General features: G+C 36.6%; 1 protein-coding gene across 1 annotated transcript in view; it reads left to right on the plus strand.

Moving 5' to 3' along the window:
* ext2 (exostosin glycosyltransferase 2) overlaps positions 1 to 23,317 on the plus strand; it is a 46,092-nt gene that overhangs the window by 6,764 nt on the left and 16,011 nt on the right. The window contains exons 5-10 of the mRNA XM_056461424.1: positions 1,147 to 1,263; positions 1,347 to 1,542; positions 4,188 to 4,327; positions 6,306 to 6,399; positions 11,180 to 11,311; positions 21,480 to 21,669. Of these exons, the coding sequence (XP_056317399.1) occupies positions 1,147 to 1,263; positions 1,347 to 1,542; positions 4,188 to 4,327; positions 6,306 to 6,399; positions 11,180 to 11,311; positions 21,480 to 21,669 (869 nt within the window). The remainder of the gene's footprint in view (positions 1 to 1,146; positions 1,264 to 1,346; positions 1,543 to 4,187; positions 4,328 to 6,305; positions 6,400 to 11,179; positions 11,312 to 21,479; positions 21,670 to 23,317) is intronic.

Consider the following 23,317-nt stretch of genomic DNA (forward strand, 5'->3'; position numbering starts at 1 on the left):
TAAAACTCAGACTAAAGTAAATGATCATTTGATTTTGTAATTCTCAGACTTAATTGTTGACAATAATATCAGTCAAATTGTACAAAACATACATTTAACACAACACACTTCAGAAAAACAGTCTGAGGTTAAAATAGTTTAAAACCATGGCTAACATCTGATTGGATGTTGGAATGTATGTGATGTCTGCCAGCTGAGGGCAGTGTGTCTCTATGTTTGACCTTTGCAGAACTGCAATGTCACTTGAGGCTTTAAATGCACTGCTCATCATCATCTTTTACATTAATATAGTTATCTTTGATAAAGAATTGTTACTCTACTTTATCTCTGTAAAATAATGTGGATTGAACCAATGGTTGTCCACAGTCATTCTAGATCTGTATTATTATTATTATCATCATCAGTCTTGTATTAAATTCTTGCAGTGCATAATATAAATGGCGATCATTAACACAAATCACTGTCACAGATTTATCCCTTTCATTTGTTCTGAATTGTTTAAAAAAAAAAATCCTATTGTGTATGTTTGTCTTTATCTTTGTAAATCAACCTAGTGACTTCCCTAGACCCCGAGATCAAAGATCCAGTGAAAGTGATCATGAAAGGAAAGAACACACAACGGCCTAAAGCAAGCCGACAAACATAATCTTGTGGTATTTACTGCAACGTAGTCCATGTTTCTCAGCCCTGTTACTTGGCTGATCTTTTGCTTTGGGTGGAAAAGGTGAGTTTTTGTGTAATAGAAAGCCCTGAAATGATGAACACTTATCTGGAGCTGTAGGGAATTTCCTGGGCTCATCCAGCTGTGCTCCATTTGGAGTGCAGCCTCATCAGAACCAGCTGCCCGTATGCACATATGTGTGGGGTGAGATAAAAAGACAGTGTATGTTGCGTGGCCATATTTGCAGCTCTCCCAATACTCGCTCCGTTCCCTCAAACCGAGCGTTGTTTGAAGTTTTATTGACTCGTCGAAGAACGAGGACGCAAAAGCAACTCTGTTAAATGCTCCGGAGTGGCATGTTCGCACATTAGTCATGTAAAACCAGATTGGGGACGTGTTTTATCTTCAGTGCCTTTTGCAGATGCTCGCGGTGACAGCGTTGTCATCTACATTGGGTTGATTTTTAAATTTTTTTTCCTCCACAGAGCCCTGCTGGCTGGGGGAGGTTTCTCCACATGGACCTACAGACAAGGTTATGATGTCAGCATACCTGTATATAGCCCTTTATCTGCTGAGGTGGACCTTCCTGAGAGGCAACCCGGGTGAGATCCTGCTTATTGACGCTGGCCAACTGGTTTTTATGTAATAATGCGAAATGGCATCTCATAAAATGTGTTTCCTTCAGGCCTCGGCGCTACTTCATTCTGTCATCTCAGACGGCCATTCATAGGGAATACCGTGTGGAACTGGAAAGGCTGAAGGATGAGAATGGGGAGGCCCTGCTGCTTCTAGACAAATGCAGTAATCTCTCTCAGGGTTTGGCCTCGGTTAGAAAGCGCTGCTATAAAGGACAGGTGTATGACTACCCACAAATTTTACAGGTTAGTGTCTCTCAACATTCAGTTTGCATGTAATTTCACATAGTAAAAACACTTGAGAATATTTTATATTTCACCAATATTAGAATGATTTCGCCCCTAAATTAAAAAATAAAAAGTATTAAAATAATACAAATAAAATGCAATGGTTGTTGTTTTGGACCAAAGTCCCTTTAAGCCAAGTCATTTCATTCGGCGGGCATCTTTGAAACACCTCTTGGGCAGTATCTCTATGGGGAAACATCAAATTCTTAAAAATTGTTCGCCAAGCTTACGATTACAGTACATGTTTAAATCACTAATAAAGCAAAACAACAACCGTAATCTCATAAGTTTTGTTTCTAAACGTCTGAATGAAACAAGATCAGCATATTTTCAGGTTGCCCAAGCTAATGCGCATGCGAACTCGAAAGGAAACGGATCACGACACCAACCTCATTTATGGCCGTTCTACACATTATCATTCTCTTAATAATGTCTCGTCCGATTGTGCTGCTCTTCTGCAGTAATTCACAACTTAGTCTTGATGGTAAATCTCCTACAGGAATGACAACAACTCTTTGTTTACAAGTTTGAGTAGTTGCTGTCGTGATGTGCATTTGACAGGACGGACTGTACCTCGCGTTTGTTTCATGCAAATTACAAAACCAAAAATCTTTTATTTTTTAGAGCACTTAGTTTATTTAAATGTAGATATTTCAAGGTTTATGTGGATATATTTCTTATGTCTGTGAAGCAAGTATTTGCTGACATTCCAATGTGTTTGTTGACCACTAAATTGTCGTAAAAGCACATGTCTTGTCCAAGCTTTGACCCTGGCGAAACGTCAGTCTATAGCAATTGATGATTGGCTACTGTACTAGTAGGCGGGGCTTCATTCGCCATATTGACCGTTACACTTTTTCCCCATTCAAAACTAAATGAGTGACTTGTCTTGTGTATTCTATAGTCTTTGTTTGGACCCATGTAACCTGAGCTTATTATGACATTAACAATTTAAATACCAGTTAAATTAAGCAATTATTTTGTAATTAAATTTTAATACCACAGCACCCACTACTAGCCTAATTAATATAAATTATAAACGTTTATTACGGTCAATTTGCTAATAGCAAAAACATTATATTAGATGGGTCAGATGTAATGATGAAAATGGAATAATCAAATGTAAATTAGTATTACACAATCTTAACATTTATAGTTTAATCTGTTTAAGCTTAATCTACGAGGGGTTCTAACATGGCAACGAGCTAGACAGATGTACATCTCAAGGCTCCTACCACAGACGGCCAGATTTTAAACTTTAGGACACTTTAAGATATTCAACTGATGAAATAGTCTCCGAGTTTAGCCGTGGTCACAAAAAATATTGCTTCGCCATAGCAAATCGAAGAATTACAAGTAAAAATCCAGATACAACTGAGAAAAATCTTGACGGCGACGAAGCTAACGGCAGCCCCAAGCTAACAGGTGATGCTACAATGAACAACGAAGAGAACGAGGTGATGAAGGCTCTCGCAGATATGAAAAACTTTTTCACATCTAAATTTGAAGGAATTCTGAATGCCATTCAAGGAATTAAGATTAATCTACAGAAGGTATTCAGTCAAGATCAGTAATTGATTTTATTAGAGTTTTTTTATTGTTTGATTAATTTTGACACAGACAACAGCATGTTTACAAGGTTGCTGTCACTTTAGGACCTAATGCAAGGATGAAAAATAATGATACATATTTGATAAAATAATATTTATTTATTTATTTTGCATGTAAAAACTTGACTCCCATCTATTTTGTCAAAACATTAGTTAAACTTTCTGATGACTAATAGTGTTTTCCACCCTGCATTGAATTTAGTCATTAATGATCCCACATCACTAGCTACGTTTCCATCTATTTTGGGATAAATGTTGCATCTATATGCGGATAAAAAAGCGGTTGATGGAAACACCAAGTTTTGAAAATGCGCATAAAAACATGCGAGTAGGATAAACTTTGTATTCGATAAGAAATGATGCACATAAACTATGATGGAAACACTTTTACCAAACAAATTTCAGTGTGGGCATTAAAAAAGGTCATGTGATTTCTCTTTGACTACTTGGATGGAAATGCTGCTTTATTTGCACGTCTTTTATGCAATATACCTATTTAGCGCATAAATTGAATTAGCATCTTTGGGTGGAAACATAGCTACTGCCTACAGCAAGTAAACCCCAATGAGCCTCTAAATTTCCAAGAGACTTTAAATCTGCAACCCTGCCAGAAGCAATCTTTACCACCTCAACACATTTCTCCATCGGTGTAAGAGATAGAAACAAAGCGCTGTTCCTGTCCACCACGCTCATCTCCCCGTCCAGCCCTGTCTAGACAGGAAGTATGCTTATCATCTGGGCTGGGTGCTGCAGCACATCTGGGAGACGTTCCACAGTGAGGAGGAGCGGAGGCCAAATCCCTGTGAGAGCCATCACCCCCTCTTTTCAACACAAAGCCCTTCTAAACTCTGATCTGAGCACCTTTCATTACAACCCCTTCAATTACACCACACACCTAGTTCACACTGCCGTCTGGGGTTATGGCATAAGCAAAGTGGTTTGGGAGTGTGTCGGAATTGAAGATGACAAATACGTCCCCTGTGTATTCTGTAGGAGTCGTCATTCTGTGTGGTTCTGCGCGGGGCTCGATTAGGCCAAGCCACACTCAGTGATGTGCTGCAGGCCGGATGTGTCCCTGTCATCATGGCTGATTCTTACATTCTGCCTTTCTCTGAAGTGCTGGACTGGAAAAGGTAAACATCAAAAAGCTTTTTTTTTTCAGTCATGAATGAGTGACTATGATCTGTTTACCTCACTTGATCAGCTATTTTTTTTTAAGGTTTGAGATTCCTTATGATAGGAAAGAAGATACTGTCAGGAAATTAATTTGAATCACGACATTTTACAACACCGCATATACATTCACATCAAATATTAACTTGACAGTTATTCATATTGTCAAAAGTACATTAGTTTAGCCATCCCGGCTTAAGTATTAACAGCAAATGTGCCTCCCTATTTCTTGCGAGCACACACACACACACCTGAGGAGAGCGATACATGTGCGCCACTACAAAGCCTGTCAAACTGTGCCTAATTACAGGACTAGGTTATCTTTAATGTCTGATCGCGTTAAAGCCAAAACTGTCAAAACCACCCAATATTTACACATAAATATTTGGTTTTGTCTCGAAAGTGAAAGGAAGCAAGACAAAACTGATGCATAATGTTTACAGGGTTTTAAGGGACAGCAACAGTATCTCCAGCAGAAACAATATGCAAAGATGCTGTTTTAAATTGAATGATATAGCCTGCTATTTTTATTGCTGCAAAATATTGCAAAATAGACATTTAAAAACATATATTTAGGAGCAGTAATCACAAAACCGTGAATCCTGATCTTTTTATCCAAGGTCATCATACCGCCAGATTCTTATACCGGCCCATGCCAAACTGTTATCCGTTTTTTTTTTTTGGGTTTAAAACAGCTTGAGAGTAAGCAAATTATGAATATAAATGTTTGTACATTCAATTTCTTAAATGCTACTGCTAAATACACATACAGAAAAATAATAAAACACCCATCAGAAAGCATCATAGAAAAAATCATGAAATTATATTTTTGCCATATCACCAACCCCTAGCTCTACCATAATTTCACATGGGTGTACAATAAAGGCCTGGCAAATCTGTGAAAAATATACATTTCATTTATTTATTTATTTATTGGACAGATATACAGTTAAGATTTGATTTGTGATTTTATGCTTAGGAGTTGTTTATGTTCTGCAAGGCTGCATGTATTTGTTCAAACATACAGTAATAATCTAAAATAGTTCCTATAGTTTTGCAATTATTTTAAAATATTTGAACTTTTACCTTCCCCCAAACATTTAAATTGCAGTGTACATCCATGTGAAGTATAGACAACACATTATATTTCAAATAAATGATGTTTTTTGGAAGATAAACCAAATTAGGATGTTTTCATTCTGATGGTGTTTTATGGAAGTTCATGGGTTATGCTAGTGTTTTTTTTAACGTTATCATAAGCAGGGCTGGATTAAAAACTTATTGGGCCCTGGGGCTATAGCAAACCCAAGGGTCCCATTTATTTGATTGCCTCTCTAAAGTAACTTTTTTTTGCTATTATTATTATTATTATTCATTCATTCATTTTCTTTTCAGCTTAGGCCTTTTATTAATCTGGGGTCGCCACAGCCAAATGAACCGCCAACTTATCCAGCATATGTTTTACACAGCGGATGCCCTTCCAGCTGCAACCCATCAGTGGGAAATTATTAGTATTGTTAATTTGCTAATTAATATTATCTAATTTTCCACTATTTCATTTATATTTGATTATTATAAATGTTTTCTATTTCACTAAAGTTGGCATACAAGGATACAAAATTAATCGCATTACATGAACTTCGAATTTTAAACAGGCTGCCAAAATCAGCAAAAAACACACATATTTGCAATACTTCCTTAATGAATGCTTTAAGATAAATACTTTAAATAGGGCTATCTTTAAAAACTATACTTTAAACTTTTGCTGAGCAGATATCCTTAAGATATCTTTAAAAGCCATGCTTCTAATTTCCTATTTGGTCTTGAGTCAATAATCATAAGGTCATATTGAGTTATTGATCAAAATAAATTCGAAGAAAAGGAATCGAGTGTCATTTGTGTGTGTGTGTGTGTGTGTGTGTGTGTGTGTACTTTCAGGGCATCTGTTGTCATTCCAGAAGAAAAGTTGCCAGAGATGTACACTATTTTAAAGAGCATACCTCACAGACAAGTGGAGGAAATGCAGAGACAGGTGAGAATGCAATTACAACATTGCAGTCAAACTAAACATTTGGATTCATCGTTTTCATCAATGTTTTGGACTCGAATTAGGGTCAATCCAAGGACTGAAAGTTAAAGTGTAGACAGTTTGTTTTTCTAAACATTCATTCTGTTCTTCTCTGAAAAAGTTTGATCAGAATTACAAATACACTTGGAGCTATTTGTGAAAAACTGTCCAACAAGCATCAGCCCAGTGTGACGGTTACTAAACGGTACCAAATGCTGTCGAAACAGTTCAATAGCATCAGAGTCACTCTCAGACTATATGCAAGCAACACTATCAGGTTTAATACAAGGTGAAGACGAGGTTAAAGGAGTCACAACCTTTCTTCTTCTCCTCTAACATTCTTTCTTCCCTTCAATGGTGTGCTAGTTCTACTATGAAAATAACCGTTAGACAGGTGGGCTAATGCCAAAAACAATATTACTATAAGTGTGTGCTTTGGATTCTCTGAAGATGAAATTTCTCCCACTGTAGTAAATCATGATGAAAGCTAATTTTAAGTATTAGTGAAGTGTCTTTATCCAAACAAATTGTTAACCGCACACTTACATTTTTTTTTCTCTTTAGCTTTTTCAGCTGTACACTTATGTTTGAGTGGCTAAACCACATGGACTACATGTAAAGAGATCTTTTGGTTTCACTCTGTAATAATTATGGTTTATAAATTTCCATGGAGAGTACTATATGTTAGCCATAATTAATAGTAATTGCGCTCTGCTTCTATTGGCATTGGTTTTTTTAGAACATCCTCAACTTCAATCTCAATATTTAGTGTGAGGAGAATGTTATAGTTCAGTTCCAGAGGTTTCTGGATGGTGTTAGGTCTTAGTGTGCAGAAACACATCTTGTGCTGGAATTATGACATGGCATGAAGCCAGTTAGATATCAGCCCACACTTGAACACATCTTGATCCACTCCTTTCTTACTAGCCTATACCACCTCCAGACAGCAGAGCGATTGTATGGCTCCCATTGTACAAAAGAACTGCTTCTTGATATATACCTGACTTGGATTAAAAAAAAATCCTACTACTTTGTTCTTTGTCTTGCCAGAAAACAACCCCCTTGAACTTTCAGTGTAGGGCTGCATAAAATGCAGATGCTACAAATAACGTGAGTCAGAAGGACGGTTGTGAGGAGTAATGTAATGTGGTTTCTTTGCATTCTGGCCCATAGAGGAAGCAGCCGAGTACTGTGCTTCATGCTATAATCAGAAAGTCTTCAAACATCCAGTTTTTAAAACTCTTAACTACTCTGACATTGGTTGCTGTGCATCAGGATATTTTGGGTGCAGTCAGACTCTCATAACACATAGCTTTTACGAAATTGAAGTGTTTAGTGAGCAGTGCTCTGCAGTTGTAGTGTAGTCAGTTTGATTCTCTTTCATTTCGGACTAATATGAGTCTGTTCTTCTTCTTAAGTTAAAACGATGCTAGCTGTTTTATTAAAAAAGTTTCTAGAATGAGTGAATGAATTTGGTCAACAGTTTTTTTTGGTAAATCCCAACATTACTGTGCAATCATTCCAGATTAAATTAATGACTTATGACTTGTGAGACATACATTAATGCAGTTACTGGCAATTCATTAATTTGACATGGTGTATTTAAATATCCACCTTTTTTAAAATTTGAAATGATTAAATGGAATAGCCCCTTGAGATAAACCATTGCATATTGTCAGTTTATGTCCATATTGTCTGCAATATTTTATAAAAAAACAAAAATGACAATACGTTTTTGTTGGAGTAGTATTTGATAAAGTTAAGGATTTTTTTGGATTTATTTTATGCCTCTTCTGCAAGTCATTGAAGTCATATATTTTACTAAATACTTTCATTCCTATAATTGGCATCATTTAGCAATGGATTTGCTTTAGATTTGTATAAAAAATGTCTTCAGGAATTGTTTATTGAACTGATAGATAACCAGAAGCAGTAAGATGAACTGGAACAGGAATCATTCATTTCTTTGTTTGCCATCCACAATTTTTATATAGGAACAAACAGTGTACTTTAAGGGGGCATTAAAAGGAATGTTCCATGTACAGTTAAAGTCAGAATTATTAGCCCCCTGTTTTTTCCCCCAATTTCTGTTTAACAGAGAGAAGATTATTTCAACACATTTCTAAACAAAATAGTTTTAATAACTCATTTTTAATAACTGATTTATTTTATTTTTGCCATGATGACAGTAAATAATATTTGACTAGATATTTTTCAAGACACTTCTATACAGCTTAAAGTGACATTTAAAGGCTTAACTAGGTTAATTAGGTTAACTAGGCAGGTTAGGGTAATTATGCAAGTTATTGTGTAACGGTGGTTTGTTCTGTAGACTCAAAAAATATATATAGCTTAAAGGGGCTAATAATTTTGACCTTAAAATGACCTTAAAAAATTAAAAACTGCTTTTATTCTAGCCAAAATAAAACAAATAAGACTTTCTCCAGAAGAAAAAATATTATCAGACATACTGTGAACATTTCCTTGCTCTGTTAAACATCATTTGAATAATATTTAAAGGAAAAAATTAAAAATGGGGCTAATAATTCTGACTTCAACTGTATGTTCAAGAGTGTACTGTCTAGTGTACTATAGGAACAACGTTAAGTGTGTGTGTGAAGAGCAGCCAATATTTTCTCCTCTCATGAGACTCCGTCTCTTCCCTCCTCATAAAAATTCTTGCAAGCGTTCAAACGGGGCGGGTTCAGTACTTGGTGGGTGCGGTTTTCTCTCTGCCTCCTCCTGGTCGGAAAGGAAACTTTCATCACAAGCTGATTTATGGGCGGCTGTGCTCCCCTTGGGATCAGAAAGTCTTTTTGAATCCTCTTCCACTCTCCATAAAAAGAAAAGCTGTTTTTGTGTAGTTGTATTTCTTTAAGGTTTAAGGGCCAGGCCCTTGGGGGCCGGTGGAAGGGGGAGCGACAGCACTCTTCTGATGTGCTAAACTTCTGGGTTGGGTATATGACAACAAACACGGCGGTCAATGAAATAAAAAAACTCTCAAAAGCTAGCAAGTTTAGTTCACTTAAGAGAGATTAATTGGAATGGTCAGAGGATTCCCTGCTTTTAATGTGTTGCACAAACTTCTATTTCATAAAACGATGCATTAAATCATTTTTGAACAGCTTTTTTTAGAGGAGGACCATTAAATCTGTCTGACGTTGTTCAGTAATTGGCCCAAGAAAGTGTAGGACAGCCATTATTCTTCTTTCAGTGCTCACTCGGGTCTCCTTTGACTCTTTGTAGTTGGAGCTAATCTGACACTGTTTGCGGTCAGGCCAGGTAATGAGGTTGCCCCCAGCATGCTCTTGGTCAGGCTTGTTAAAGAGGACAGGGTCAAACAGGACCAGGAAGGGTGGAGCTGGGTCACTGCGGCATGGCGCCGCCTAGCAGGAGATAGCTCTGTTTTATGGGTAATTAACTGTTATGCGCTCCTCGCCCCTCACTGCTGGAGCTTTGGGTCTGTTAATGGATCAGCAGCAGAGGGCAGAGAGTGTGTGTTCTTGTATTGACAGATTATTAGTAGAATGTTTATTTTTAAATTTGTGCTTTTAATAATTACTTTTTTGACAATGGTCTTCTCATATGTTAAATAATTGGTAAATTAGGGATTTGTGAAAATAGTGAACGGTATTGATGAAAGAAATTAAGTTTTGGAGAGTTGCTTATTGGTCATTTGGTGAAAATAAAACACTATCAGGGATTAATTATTAATAGTTACCAGATATTGCAGGTTTTTGTTCATATGTATGTAAACACAGTAAAAAATGTTGCGTCCTGTGATAGAAAAAAAATTGTGAAAAGGTTTAGGATCACTAAAGCTGAACTGGTTTGATTAATAAATACTGTAGATTGCAGTAATAAATGTATTGTAAAACGCTGTTACAATTTTAAAAAATATTTTTCTATGTTAATTGTTGATTTAAAGTTTGAAGAATATTATTATTCTCTCTAATTTTGATAAATAACATGATCCTAAGAACATTTATTTGAAATATAATTTGTTGTGTAAATAAAGTATTCTCTATTCGCAATGAATAAAATTATTAAAATAATAATTGTCTAAAAATAACCATAAAACCTGAACTTTGGAGTGGACAGTACACTTTAATTTGTTGTACGACATTAGCATTATTGCAGTATCATGGAAAAATGTAATGCATTGAAGCACGTCTCCCTTTGCTCATATACAATAAAATGACCTGACCTCTGCTCTTAAACTAGCAGCAGTCTCAGTGCCACTTGAGTGGAAAAGTTAAAAGACTGATAGTCTAAAGGGCTCATAACCATCTTGAATGGTCCCTGCAGTCATGTCACCAGTCTTTTAATGGGCTGTTTTGCCTTTGAACGTGTGTCTGGGTCATAAAGTCATAAGCAGGACAGTGGGAGTAAAAGGATGTGAGTGCCTTATCTTTTACTTTTGGTTTGTATCTTCCACATGGTTTGTGTGTGTGTTCTTGTTTTTTCAGCACACTCCTAAACATACACAGAGCATACCTTTCACTTCTCTCTTATGGTACACGTTCCTATATAAAAATATCTGTTACTACACACAATTTGAATGAGAAACAAATAATCTAATGAATCTTTTTCAAAATAATCTTATTGATTCTTGTTATCTATCGGTTCCATATAAAATTACTAAAGCAAATATATTAGACAAAAATCTCAGATCTGTTTCAATGTCTGTGCTTTGCCTTTTTTCAAACTAACAATTGAATGCCATGCCTTTTTTTTCCCCTAGGCCCGCTGGTTTTGGGAAGCCTACTTCAGCTCCATGAAGGCCATTGGCATGACGACTCTCCAGATCATTAATGATCGCATTTACCCATATGCAGCTCATACCTATGAAGAATGGAACAATCCTCCTGTGGTTGTAAGTGACCTCTTTTTTTATCATACAAAAAATGTGTTACTGCCCATATATTATTTAAAGCTATCTCTTGGTGATTAAACACAGTTAATGGAACCAATTCAAAGTCATTAAAATGTCTAATAGAGACCTGTTCTACACATAAATAAAAATATTATTGATGTAAATGTAACTTTTTTTAGGTAAATATAAACTTCTTAATATTTTAAAGACGTTCAGTTCAGTTGACTTTATAGATTCTTTTTGCTGCAAAGTTTGGCATTTGATACAAAAGTAAAAAGCTGCCTACTATACAGGGATTCAATACTCAGCTGTGATTCACCAATTAACACTTAATAACCTGCTCAGTCTATTCCTGTTTTTAAGGAACATAGAAGGAAATATGATTTTCAATGTTTTCAGAGTTCAGATTTGGTTAGAATGTGAATAGTGTTCATTTTATGCCTTTCTGGCTCTGTGTGAGAACATTGAGTGTGTTTGTAGAACATTGTAAAATGTCCAAATTATACAGGTATTGGCAGGTCTTAAGACAGTTTTAAGGTCTTAATTTTTCCTTTGAAATGTCTTAAAGGGATAGTTCACCCAAAATAATTTACTCACCCTTCACTTGCTTCAAACATTTATGAGTTTATTTATTCTGCTGAACACAAAAGGAGATGTTTTGAAGAAAGCTGAAAACCTGTGAAAGTAAATGGTTACAGGTTTCCTGCTTTCTTAACAATATCTTCTTTTGTGAACAGAAGAATGAAACTCAAACAGGTTTGTGACAGGTGAATGTCCGAATTTTCAGTCTTAAATATCTCTTCAATCAGAGCACAAAATCTTGCATTAAATGTTGTCTTCACTGCACCAAAAAGCAACTTCCATTCTCAGAAAAAACGGTACAGTATTGTATAAAAGAAGGTAGAAACCCTTGTCTCTGGGGCAGTACCTTTTTATGGAACAGAGTTGTCCCTTAAGACAAATTTGTATCGTGACAGTTTGTACCTTTAAGGACATGATTTGTACCATGGGAAACCAAAATGTACCTTTGGTTTTTAAAACCTGCAGGTACAATATTGTACCTTTATCAAAGGTACAAATCTGATTCATAAAGGTACCACTACTTAAAGCTTATTTTTGTGTAAATGCAACTTTTCCTTTTACAATAAAGAATAAAAAATACTTTAACATTAATCAAAAAATAAATGTTTGATTAGTTTTACAATACTAAAATGCCTGCATGAACACTTTGCATATGCTTTTGCCAGCTCACGTGCGTTGTGGAAAGCAAACGCCAAAAGGTACAGATATCAATAATGAAAATGTATTTATCAGAAAATGCTTACCAAATGTTTATTAAAAATGCCTTAAATGTTTAGTTTACAATACTTATAGTTTAGTTTTACCAGTTGTTTTGTATTATAGAACTTAATAATTAATGTTTATGAGTTTCTGTAAGCATATGCTTTTAAATGATAATTCATTATAATTTTTATATGGAAATTATTCATAAAATCACTTTGCCTTTCCAGTAATATTTATTTTTTATAGATATTTGAATAAAGAAGGAGTTGTCCAACACTTATGTTCTTTTTCTATGAGAACAAATGTGTACCTTCATTTCAGTTGTACCATAAAAGGTATAGAACAGTATCATAAGAGGTCTTTTCTGTACCATATAGGGTCCAACTTGTATAACAAATGGACAAAACTGTTTCTTAAGGAACATTATTTGTACCACCGTGTACCTTTTTTCTGAGAGTGTAAGGATTCACCCATTCTCATCAATTTGCTACCATTCAGATCACAAGGAGGGATCCAGACCCCCAGGAGGCTAATAGTCTTGTTTTCTGTTTGCTGATATTACGGGAAATAATGTTCCGAATGTTCTGTAAAAACACACTGAACAGAATCAGAGTAGTACATAAATCGACTGCATTTCTTGTTCTGCTTCCCTATATCCACCGGGACATAATTGAAAGCACATTTCTTCAGCTCTGCCTTAGGAGACAACATCAGGACAAGCAGCTTTTTGTGCTTGACTTCTGAGGGAACTCGCATTGAGGCTCTGCTTACCAAATGAATGCTTTATGTTCCATCATACATTTATTATCTGTGAAAAATTCTTAACATCACTCATTTTTGGGATGCCAGGTCGGATTTTTAAATGCTGGAAAAGTTAATAGAGCAGGAGAAAATAAGCTTCTACTTCAGATGTGTGATTTGTAAACGCGCATGCACTTTATCATGGCTCCTGGTGATGTATACATTTCTCATCCTATTTCTTTCTTGAGCTGGAAAGAAGGCAGGCTCTGTTCATGTGTTTGAGGGATGAAAAGTAAAGTAACGTGACCGCTGCCTGTTCCCGACAGTCCAAATCTGCAGGAAGCCGCTGCCACTTAGAATGCTGCTCTTATTTTAGCCCGGTCTCTGTGATGTTAGCAATCGCTGCCCATCAGCTTCAATGAGAATCTGGAGGTAAATGTTCTGTGTACTGAGCCTTTGCAATTGAACAGGCGTCCATGCTTTCATCTGGGTTCCATTTTCCACTAATCCCAAAGCTGTACTAGTATGATCCCAGCTGCAAGACTCACCAAGCCCCCTCGGCCCACATGAAACGGCCTGCAATCCCTCACCGTCACTTGAGCCGCCTGTAAACTCTTCTTTTCACGTGTGACAAAAGAAAACTGGTGCCCAAAACAAGCTCTTCATGAGCAATTGTAACTAATTTCGAGTTCAGACTGTATGATTTTAGCCCTGATTTTGACTCGACGACAGGTTTTGAAAAATCAATGACAAATGCCTGAGATCACAGGAAAATCGGTGCTCGTTCATTTGAGTAACAATCACACAGAGTAAACCATCAATGATACAATCTGAGAGAATAACTGATGAGTTGCCAACACCTGTGAGATATTTGGCATACTAAATATCTGGAGCTGTCGGCGATTCAAATCATGCCGTGTGAAATGTGTTCTGATTGAAAATAAAATCGGTGATCACCTACAGCCAATGAGAGAGCAGCATCCACTATATTGGGTATCTGCTGGCCAGTTGGAGGTGGGGGAGAAGTTAAAAAGAAAAGAAGTTAAAAGCGCTTCTTTTCAGTCTGTTTGGACCCAAGAAATGGAGGAAAAACTAGTGTAAATTAGGCAGGAGCACCCATGTTTGTTTGACGTGTCATCTGAGAACTACAACCGGGTTGAAAAAAAAAAAAGTGTAGAAGAAATTGCTAATTCCCTTCAAAAGGCCAGGTGAGCAAAATTAGTACATTTTCTACCCCACTCAAGGCTGCTTTCTCATTATGAAGTAAATAACAAAAAATATACAGCGTGACCTCACGTTGTTTTCATGTCACTTCTTGTGTGTGATTGGTTGTGAGACATAGTTTGTGGACCTAGACAAAGTTCCTATTTTAAAGTCATGCAGTGTGAAACCCACTGTCGCCGATCCAACTTGCAGTGTAAACACAGCAGCAACAAAACGCTACCACAGATAGTCATGCAGTGTGAAAACATCTTTGACACCCATGAAAATCGTGCAGGCTGAACTCACACACTTTCGTATCCAAGACGATAATAATGACCTTGACGTTAGATTATTAAATTCCTCTTCATACCATCTTGAAATGAAGAGGATCAAATGGGACTTTTGGCACTATAACTTGGACATAGGAGAGTATGGCTCATTTTGAGTTGATCAAATCTGGATTGTGATGTTGCAATTTCTCTATCACACATGACAAATATGAATATAATTACTATTGTCATCATTTAAAATGAAGTAAATGGTTAAACATTTTTTTGTGTTTTACCGACCTCTGGTTTAAAATATTTAGTTTTTAAAAAAAAATTATTTTGAGGCAAATCTCAAATCTGTCCTTTGGTGTGACTGTTTCAAGCATAGTTCAATATATTACACCTCTTATAACTTAAAGAAAAATCATAAAATCTTTAATAAATCCTTAATTTTAAAAGTGGCCATTAGTAATTAGTAGTAAATGACAATAATTCTTTTGCTCTATATATTTCTAACTTTCTAACTGGCAGAACATCTGAATGGAACTACACTACACTGCTGTGACATCAGTCGCATTGCAATCTAGAACATATTATGGCTGGAGTGGGCTTTTGAAGCTGTCTCGCTTACTCAATCAAAATCGAGAATAAATCCATGTAAGCTTCCCTCCTTCACTTGGGGACAAGTGAAAGTAAGTTTGCAAGTGGATGTCTAAATGTGGAGTGGAACGCAGCCTATATGTTAACTTTAAATCAGATTCCATGGGAAACTTTAATTAGTTGAAGGACCCCATTTAAGATCATGTGACTGAAGCCTACGTAGGGCTGGGCTGATAAACAATAATATATTGAATTGCGATAAAATTTATGTCAATAGCAATGATAAGCTCTGGAATTTTTTACCCTATATTAATCTAAGAGCTAGTCACACTGCAGAAATGTGTGAAAATGGCAATCTAACAGTGTGTTGGTATTAGAGATGTACAACATTTTCGGCCACTGGAAATTTATCGACCGAAAACATGTTATGCCATTTAATGGACCCTTTTTTTAATGGACCATTTTTGTGGCTTCAGTCATTGTTGGGGTATTCTTTTAAATCTGGAAGCATTAACAACTTGTATTGAAATATATATTGTTCAATATGGAAAATAATTTTCGAGACTGCATTTTTGCCATATCGCCCAGCCCTATTGAAGCCTACTACCAATTTTCAGAAACAACCCTAATTGAGAACCTGATCATTTATGGCTTGTTCCAAATAGCAGATTAACTCTGACTAAACCGCAAGCAAATATTCCACTGTTGATGTCGAAAAAACAATTTGTCTTGTTTTCCTGCTTATTTACTTGAACAAATCACAAAGACTCGACATGCGCCGAACCACACTGGAGCCTGCCCAATTAGATCAGAGCGTTCAGACTAAGCTTATATGCACCACACCCCAGTGTTCTTCTTTATTCATCTTACCACTTATATGTCACAGTGGTAGTTTAATTATTTCCCCCTCTGCTTTTGGTGTCCGTGTCAGGCACCTCAAAGAAATTTCCATTGGCATATAAAGTTTGCTTTTTATTAGCAGGATGGTTGACTGATGTTGTATGAAGGACGGCTGTGTCCATGGTGACAGACCATGGCGGACGCTGCGAGGGAGCTGGTTAACCACGGCTCTCTATTTGCGGGCACCTTCAGCAGCTGCTGTATTGGAGGGTGTAAAGGACCCACAGCCTTGCTGCAAGCTGTCAATGCCATAGCATTTCTAGGTGCTGGTCTCATTTTGTGAGACCTTTTGATTTTCTTTTTTTAATCAAACTCATGCCTTGAATAAAGGAAGTTTTATTTGTGCTATTACCAGGAAGATTTAAATAAACATTTAAATGAGGGCCTCACATGAAAAGTGAAAATTTTTAACTGCTGAATTTAAAGATGGTCTTTAATTGGTAGAAATTACAATTGACTTGGGTAAAATATTTAGGCCATTTTCACACTTTATCAGATTCAAATTATACTTTACACAAAAAATGTAAAAAAAAAAAAAACAACAATGATTGAAAACATTATTGTTCACAATTTTGTCAAATTGATTCCTCATTATACAGTTCTCTGAAAATTAAGGGTTGGGTATCGTTATACTGGTGCCAAATCGATACTTTCAAAATTGTACCAGTGCCTGAACGGATACTTTTGAGCCGCAAAATTATGGTGTAAGAACTTTTTATTTGACAAAAAATATATATTTTTAGCATTTTTATTGAATGATATAATCAAACTTTAAAGTATACATGAATTTATATTTTATATTATATATTTATATTGCTTTAATATATTTCTGTTGGTCATTTGTTTGTTTGCATGAATGCAAGATCTGCATTATCCAATTAACATTACATTAGCTTACTACTTTACCTGTGGAAAGGCTGGCATCAAAATCAGTAAACTCTTTCTAAGGTTGGGGCTTGAGTCATCACTGAGTATGTTTACATGATCACCAATACTCTGATTTTAATATTATTAAGACAATACCCTGATTAAGAGTCTGCCACGTAAACAGCCATTTTAATTACATTAATCTTACTAAAGTCATAATTTAACTAAACAGAAATCGAATTACCACATGTGGAGTATGCATATTTTAGCGGCATTATTAAAGTGCAGTACAGACATGTAAACACCTTCATGGTTTCCGCTACATTCATTCCTCCGTGGCAGGACACCACACCAAAATTCATCCCACCATGGCTACATTACAGCATCTCATTTAAAACATTTTTTAATAGCGGGTTATAATCGCACCAAAACTATTAAAGGTAAGTGAATTATAACAGCGCAAACTTCTCTGTAACCGTAGTAGTGCTGTGCGTTATTTGTTTAACCCTAAAGGTTACGTGCAGACTGACGGATGTGTGAAGCTAGCAAACACGAGGTAGCTTTCAGTTAGGATGAACAGTTTCCATAACTATACTTTATAGATAAAGGTCTAGGGCTCTGAATATTATGACTTTATCTTGCTGGAGTTTATAGCGGTTTCACTTTACTTCAGGACGCATTAATGCCGCTCTATAGGTCTATTAGAGACATTCATAAATATTCCTAGCAAATCTTATAAATGTTGGAGACATACTCGCTACAAAAACACGCTAAATCGCACTTCAGCAGCGTTTATTTGAGAGCGCAAAAGAAAATGTGCACTTGAGCAGCGTATATTTGAGGGCGTGCAAGAAGTTTTGTGCTTGAACAGAGAAAATTGGCGCGACAGCAAAGAGGATCACATGCTCGTAGTAATGTAATGTGTATTTTTATGGCGCATTTATTGTGTATTACATGAATGTGATCTCGACTTGTAATACTGCGCTCACGACGTTTGTTATTGAAATAACGCCATAGGTAGTTGATAGATCTGTGTAAAAAAGGCCTGCCGCCACAGCTGGAAAAAATCCTAGAGGAAACACTGACCTTAATTAAACCATTAACGTCATGTAGGACTTTTTGCCGCATTTGCAGACAGGATTTTCCATACACACACGGCTGTTTGAGATTGTTTGAGATGTTTGAGAATGTTTGACTATTCTCTGCACCTATCAAGTCAGTAAAGGATCATAAACTCCCGCATTGTGAAACGCAGAAGTTTTTTTTCTTTCCATTTGGGGTGTGGTATCAAATTCCATTAAACCAACACTCTTCCACCAGTCCTTACAACATCCTGGCATCCAATACCTCAGTCTGTCACAGGGGCATGTATGAAATGTTCCTGAATGAAAGTGAAAGTGCCGAACTGCAGTTAAAGTTGGAAAATTAAGAATGAATCACTCAAAAAAACATGAAACATTAATAGCGTGGTGACGCAATGATGTTAATCGAATTATGTGCTATAACATGTAAAACGGGATCATGAAAGAAACATTCTAAAAGTAGCTCATATTATATTATTGTCTTATTCAGATTAAGGAAAATAATTAGATTAATGTTGTCTATGCAAATGTAGTCACTGAAAGTGCCAGATGATGTCGCAAGCTGTCAAAGACGGTGCATTCCTCTGCCTTTTTTAGTTAATTGTATGTACCTATATATACCTTTGATGCACCCCTTGATGCTTCTTACGTCCTTGTCGCAGCACCAGCGGCACCGAAATTCATATGCTGATTCGGTCCGGGATATACTGGTTACATAGGTAGCAGTGCCATGTTGGCACTGGGTTTCGGTACCCAACCCTACCGAAAATGACTAAAACACTGTCTGTTATGCATGCCAGGTCAGTAAACACTTTGCATTATTAAATATGCATTCTTCAGACCAGTAAAGGCAATAAAGATGCATGTCTATTGATAGCACACAGTAAGATCCATGCACAAGAAATTGCCATTTTTATAGTTCACATTGGAACAATATCTGTGCCATTTTCCAAAACGTTTACTTTGAGACCATTTTCAAAAATGTTAATTCTCTGCCCCAAACAAACATTTTAATTTGTGATGTTGTTTAGTTCATTCATTTATTAATTTTCTTTTCGGCTTAGTTCCTTTCGCCAATCGCCAACTTGTCCAGCATATGTTTTACGCAGCGGCTGCCCTTCCAGCTGCAACCCAACACTGGGAGACACCCATACACTTCTGCATTCACACTCATACACTACGGCCAATCTAGCTTATTCAATTCACCTATACCACATGTTTTTGGACTGTGGGGGAAACCGGAGCACCCGGAGGAAATCCACGCAAACACGGAGAGCATGCAAACTCCACACAGGAATGCCAACTGACCCAGCCGAGGCTCGAACCAGTGACCTTCTTGCTGTGAGGCAATCTTGCTACCCACTGCGCCACCGTGACTATCTGTTCAGTTCATATCCAGTGCAAATTTTTCCTTATGTATTGTTGAGTTTTGGAAAAATGTCAAGTAAATTGACCTTGAAACGATCTTTTATACTCGAGTTGCACCAAGCTGTTTGATTTATTTATTTATTTGTTTTTTATATATATATATAATTTCCGTACTGACAAAGATATCATGAAACCGAAAAGAAAGCCTGTGCACTCAGTCTGCATTCAGTTCTTATCCTTCAAGCCAATAAACAGCAGTCTTCATGACCGCATCAGAGGCCCTTTAAGCACTCGCAATATTTACTTTACAGCGTCACTTGATCTGGGCTCCAGTCCGTGCATCTTTGGGAGTTTACAGGCTGTTTTAAAGCAGGCCAGGAAGATGAGCCAAGCCCCACACTGGCAGGAGACAGCCACTGACGCCGATAGCATCCCAGCACCCCTGCTTCACCCCGGTCCTGCCAGGACTCATCTGCACCCCTGCTGTACCAGAGGTCGCTGGAGTGCAATCATAAAATTCCACTCTCAACAAAACTGCTCGGGATAAATAGCAACAAAAGAGATCCAAATTAGAATCGGAATTGCACTCATTAATAGGTGTATCACTTTACATTAAAACTTGAGCTTGCTTTGGTGGTGGTCTGATGGATTAACAGCCACAGTAAACAAGTTTTATACATGCCCAAACTGTAAAAGCACATGGGTTATAAAGTAGTAACCGATATAAAATGCTATTTTGGTTGTATACCAAATAGCAAGAGTTTAGATCTTATAAAAAAAACTACTCATGGCCTGAAACGATTCAAAATATTATAAATTGATATATTAATTGGAGTTCTCTGGAGCTGTGTGGATCCAAAAAATAAAATTGGACGGACAACTGATCCTGATGGACTCCTGATGAGATTAAACATACTAAATTAATATTGACTACACTGATAATGAGAGTTGTTGCTCTATAAATGCTCAACAGTGGAATTAAATCCCCAGTTTCAGTACTTCTTTTCCCTTAGGGGAAATATTAAGAGCCGTTGATGTTTTGACCAAGCATCAGTGGATGCCATATGTTTGCATTTTGTTTCAAGAGGAACACCAGGAAGTTTAATGTTATAATCAAATTCAGATACATAACAGTTAACAGGAAAAGGATGGACGGATGCCATGGAATGACAAAGAGCCTGGAGCAAGGAAGTATTTAATTTAGCTCCTAATATCTGACCGCAGTGTATTGAATCTTCACGTTGTCGTCTTCTGCTCTCCGCCAGATTTCACTCAGGTCAGCTAAGGAAAACATTCTCTCTTAATCCATCCACTTTCTGAAATTTCGACTAAAGCAAGGAATGTAGCGCCTATGCACACAAAGCATTTAGCGGATTAAACGGCGATTGAAGTTTTACAGGTCTGTCATGATAGCGATGCTTTATTGGGTAGCTTCATGTCCAGCTGATGGCGGCTCTCATGGTTTTAGAGAGCAAAATCATAATTTAAAGTACATTTTGTTTTTGCCAGAGTCTGAATGAAAAGGTTTAGGTGAACGCTTTGGCACAGTGAAAGGTCATGGCATGCTGCTCCAGCTGTTTGTTAACTCTGCTCTAAACTTTGTTGGTTGTGCACTCGACATTCCTTGCCTCTTTTAATCACCTACCCACCACTGCTGGTTATTAGCCTTCTCAGTAATCTTTAAATTTTATAGTCCATGCGTGTTTCCAAATAAAGCCACGTTTTGGCAGAGGCTCGTGATTATCTTACTGCACTTCAGGTCATTAAATAAGTCATGGAAAGTGCTTGCGTTTATTCAATTGAGTTTCTCATTGATTTATTCAAATTTGGTTTTGTTTGTTTTTTTTCCAACAGAAATGGTCGAGTGTGAACAGTCCACTTTTCCTTCCTCTCATACCACCACGCTCTCCTGGGTTCACGGCTGTCGTGTTGACTTATGATCGTATTGAAAGCCTTTTTAGGGTCATCACTGAGATCTCCAAGGTGCCCAGTTTGGCCAAACTACTGGTGGTGTGGAATAACCAGAACAAAAGCCCACCTGAAGGTTAGTGTCACACAGTTTTTTTTTTGTGATGCATTATGTAAGGGATAATGTACAGCCAGATTGTTCTTGCAGAGTAGACCAAGACAAAGTTGGACCTCAAAAAGAAGTATAGGGATCTTGTATAACAATGAAAGGATTTATATTGAGATAACAATTGTCTAGATCAGAGATGCCCAAGCTAGGGCCCGTGGGCCAAAGTTGGCCCCTTTTAGTAACGACTAAAAACTCAACTATTTAGTCTCCACTTTCCTTCCTAATCTGTAACTGCCTCTCTGGCTATACCACTAACTGTACTCTCTCACTTTCAAAGAAAAAATAAAAATGTTCTAATGCTTTGCTTCTTAGACTTTACACACCTGAAACTCGTCTATAGCACTTGTTCACCGCTGCTCTTATAGTTGTGTAAATTGCTTCCTTGTCCTCATTTGTAAGTCGCTTTGGATAAAAGCGTCTGCTAAATGACTAAATGTAAATGTTTTAACCTTTGATTTGGCCCACCATACCAATTGAGGAGAGGGAGAAAGACGGGGAGGTGGTTGAAGTGAATATCTTTGAAAAAGATAGTCGTTTTGAATTTAATTTAACCTTTTATTTGTTTGTTTTGTAAATGAATCAGATTTTTAAAAAATGTAAATATTTTCATGCAACGGATAGAGGGCAATGCACAGGACATCGATGAGCAAATCAAGGCAAAGGCAGGTGGCAGCTTAGTGTATTCAGCATTGAACTACATTGTGTCATTGATGACATTGTTTAAGTTTTTACTATAATAAATTCATTGTACTTTTTTTCAAATATACTGCATTAGTTATAAAATTAGGAAGTAAATTAGGAAATTACTCATGGACACTTAAGTGTAATACAGTTTAATATATTTACCTTCGGCCTACAGCCCTCAATCAGATTTGGTTTTTGGCCCTTCATGAGAAAAAGTCTAGGTCTAGATTTTCATTATCCCTTATGACACTTCTCACATATGTAAAGGATTGAACCGAAAATATAGATTAGAGTCTAAATATTTTATTGGCATTTGTGAGAGAATGCAGACTTTTCAAAGATTTAAGGAATTTGGAACAGTCATTCCACTTATTACTCAGCTTTTTACCACATGAATAATTAGGTTTTAAAAATATTTATTTGAGATTGTTTTGAATTCTTATATGCATGACGTCTTCTATTCTTTTACAGTGACATTTTGCAGTCCTGTTAATGCTAATATATATATTTTTTTACTTTTTAAAGAAAACTATTTAGATAAGAAAAAAAATGACAGAAGGGGAAAAAAATTAAATAAATAAGAACAAAGCGGTTGTCATATGGGTTACTAAATCAAGTCATAATACATCTGAAGTATATTATCACAAATTGTTTACAATGACATACTCGGTCCATTTTTGCCAGTACTTGTTGCATTTTTTTTAATCAAATCTTGGGTTAAAAGTCAGTCTCTCCATACAGTGTATTTCCTTTACAGTTTCTATCCATTGAGCCATTGTTGGAGGATTAGCCTGAATGCTATTTAGTATAATTAATTACTATTTCAGAGATGCAAGATTGCAACAGCTGCATTTGTAATAAATGAGAGAGCAAGTCCATAATAATTATATGACATATCCAAATCTGGTTGACAGAATTAAATGATTGTACA

Source organism: Danio aesculapii, chromosome 7 (genome assembly GCF_903798145.1).
Source record: "Danio aesculapii chromosome 7, fDanAes4.1, whole genome shotgun sequence".
In the NCBI taxonomy this organism is placed as follows: Eukaryota; Metazoa; Chordata; class Actinopteri; order Cypriniformes; family Danionidae; genus Danio; species Danio aesculapii.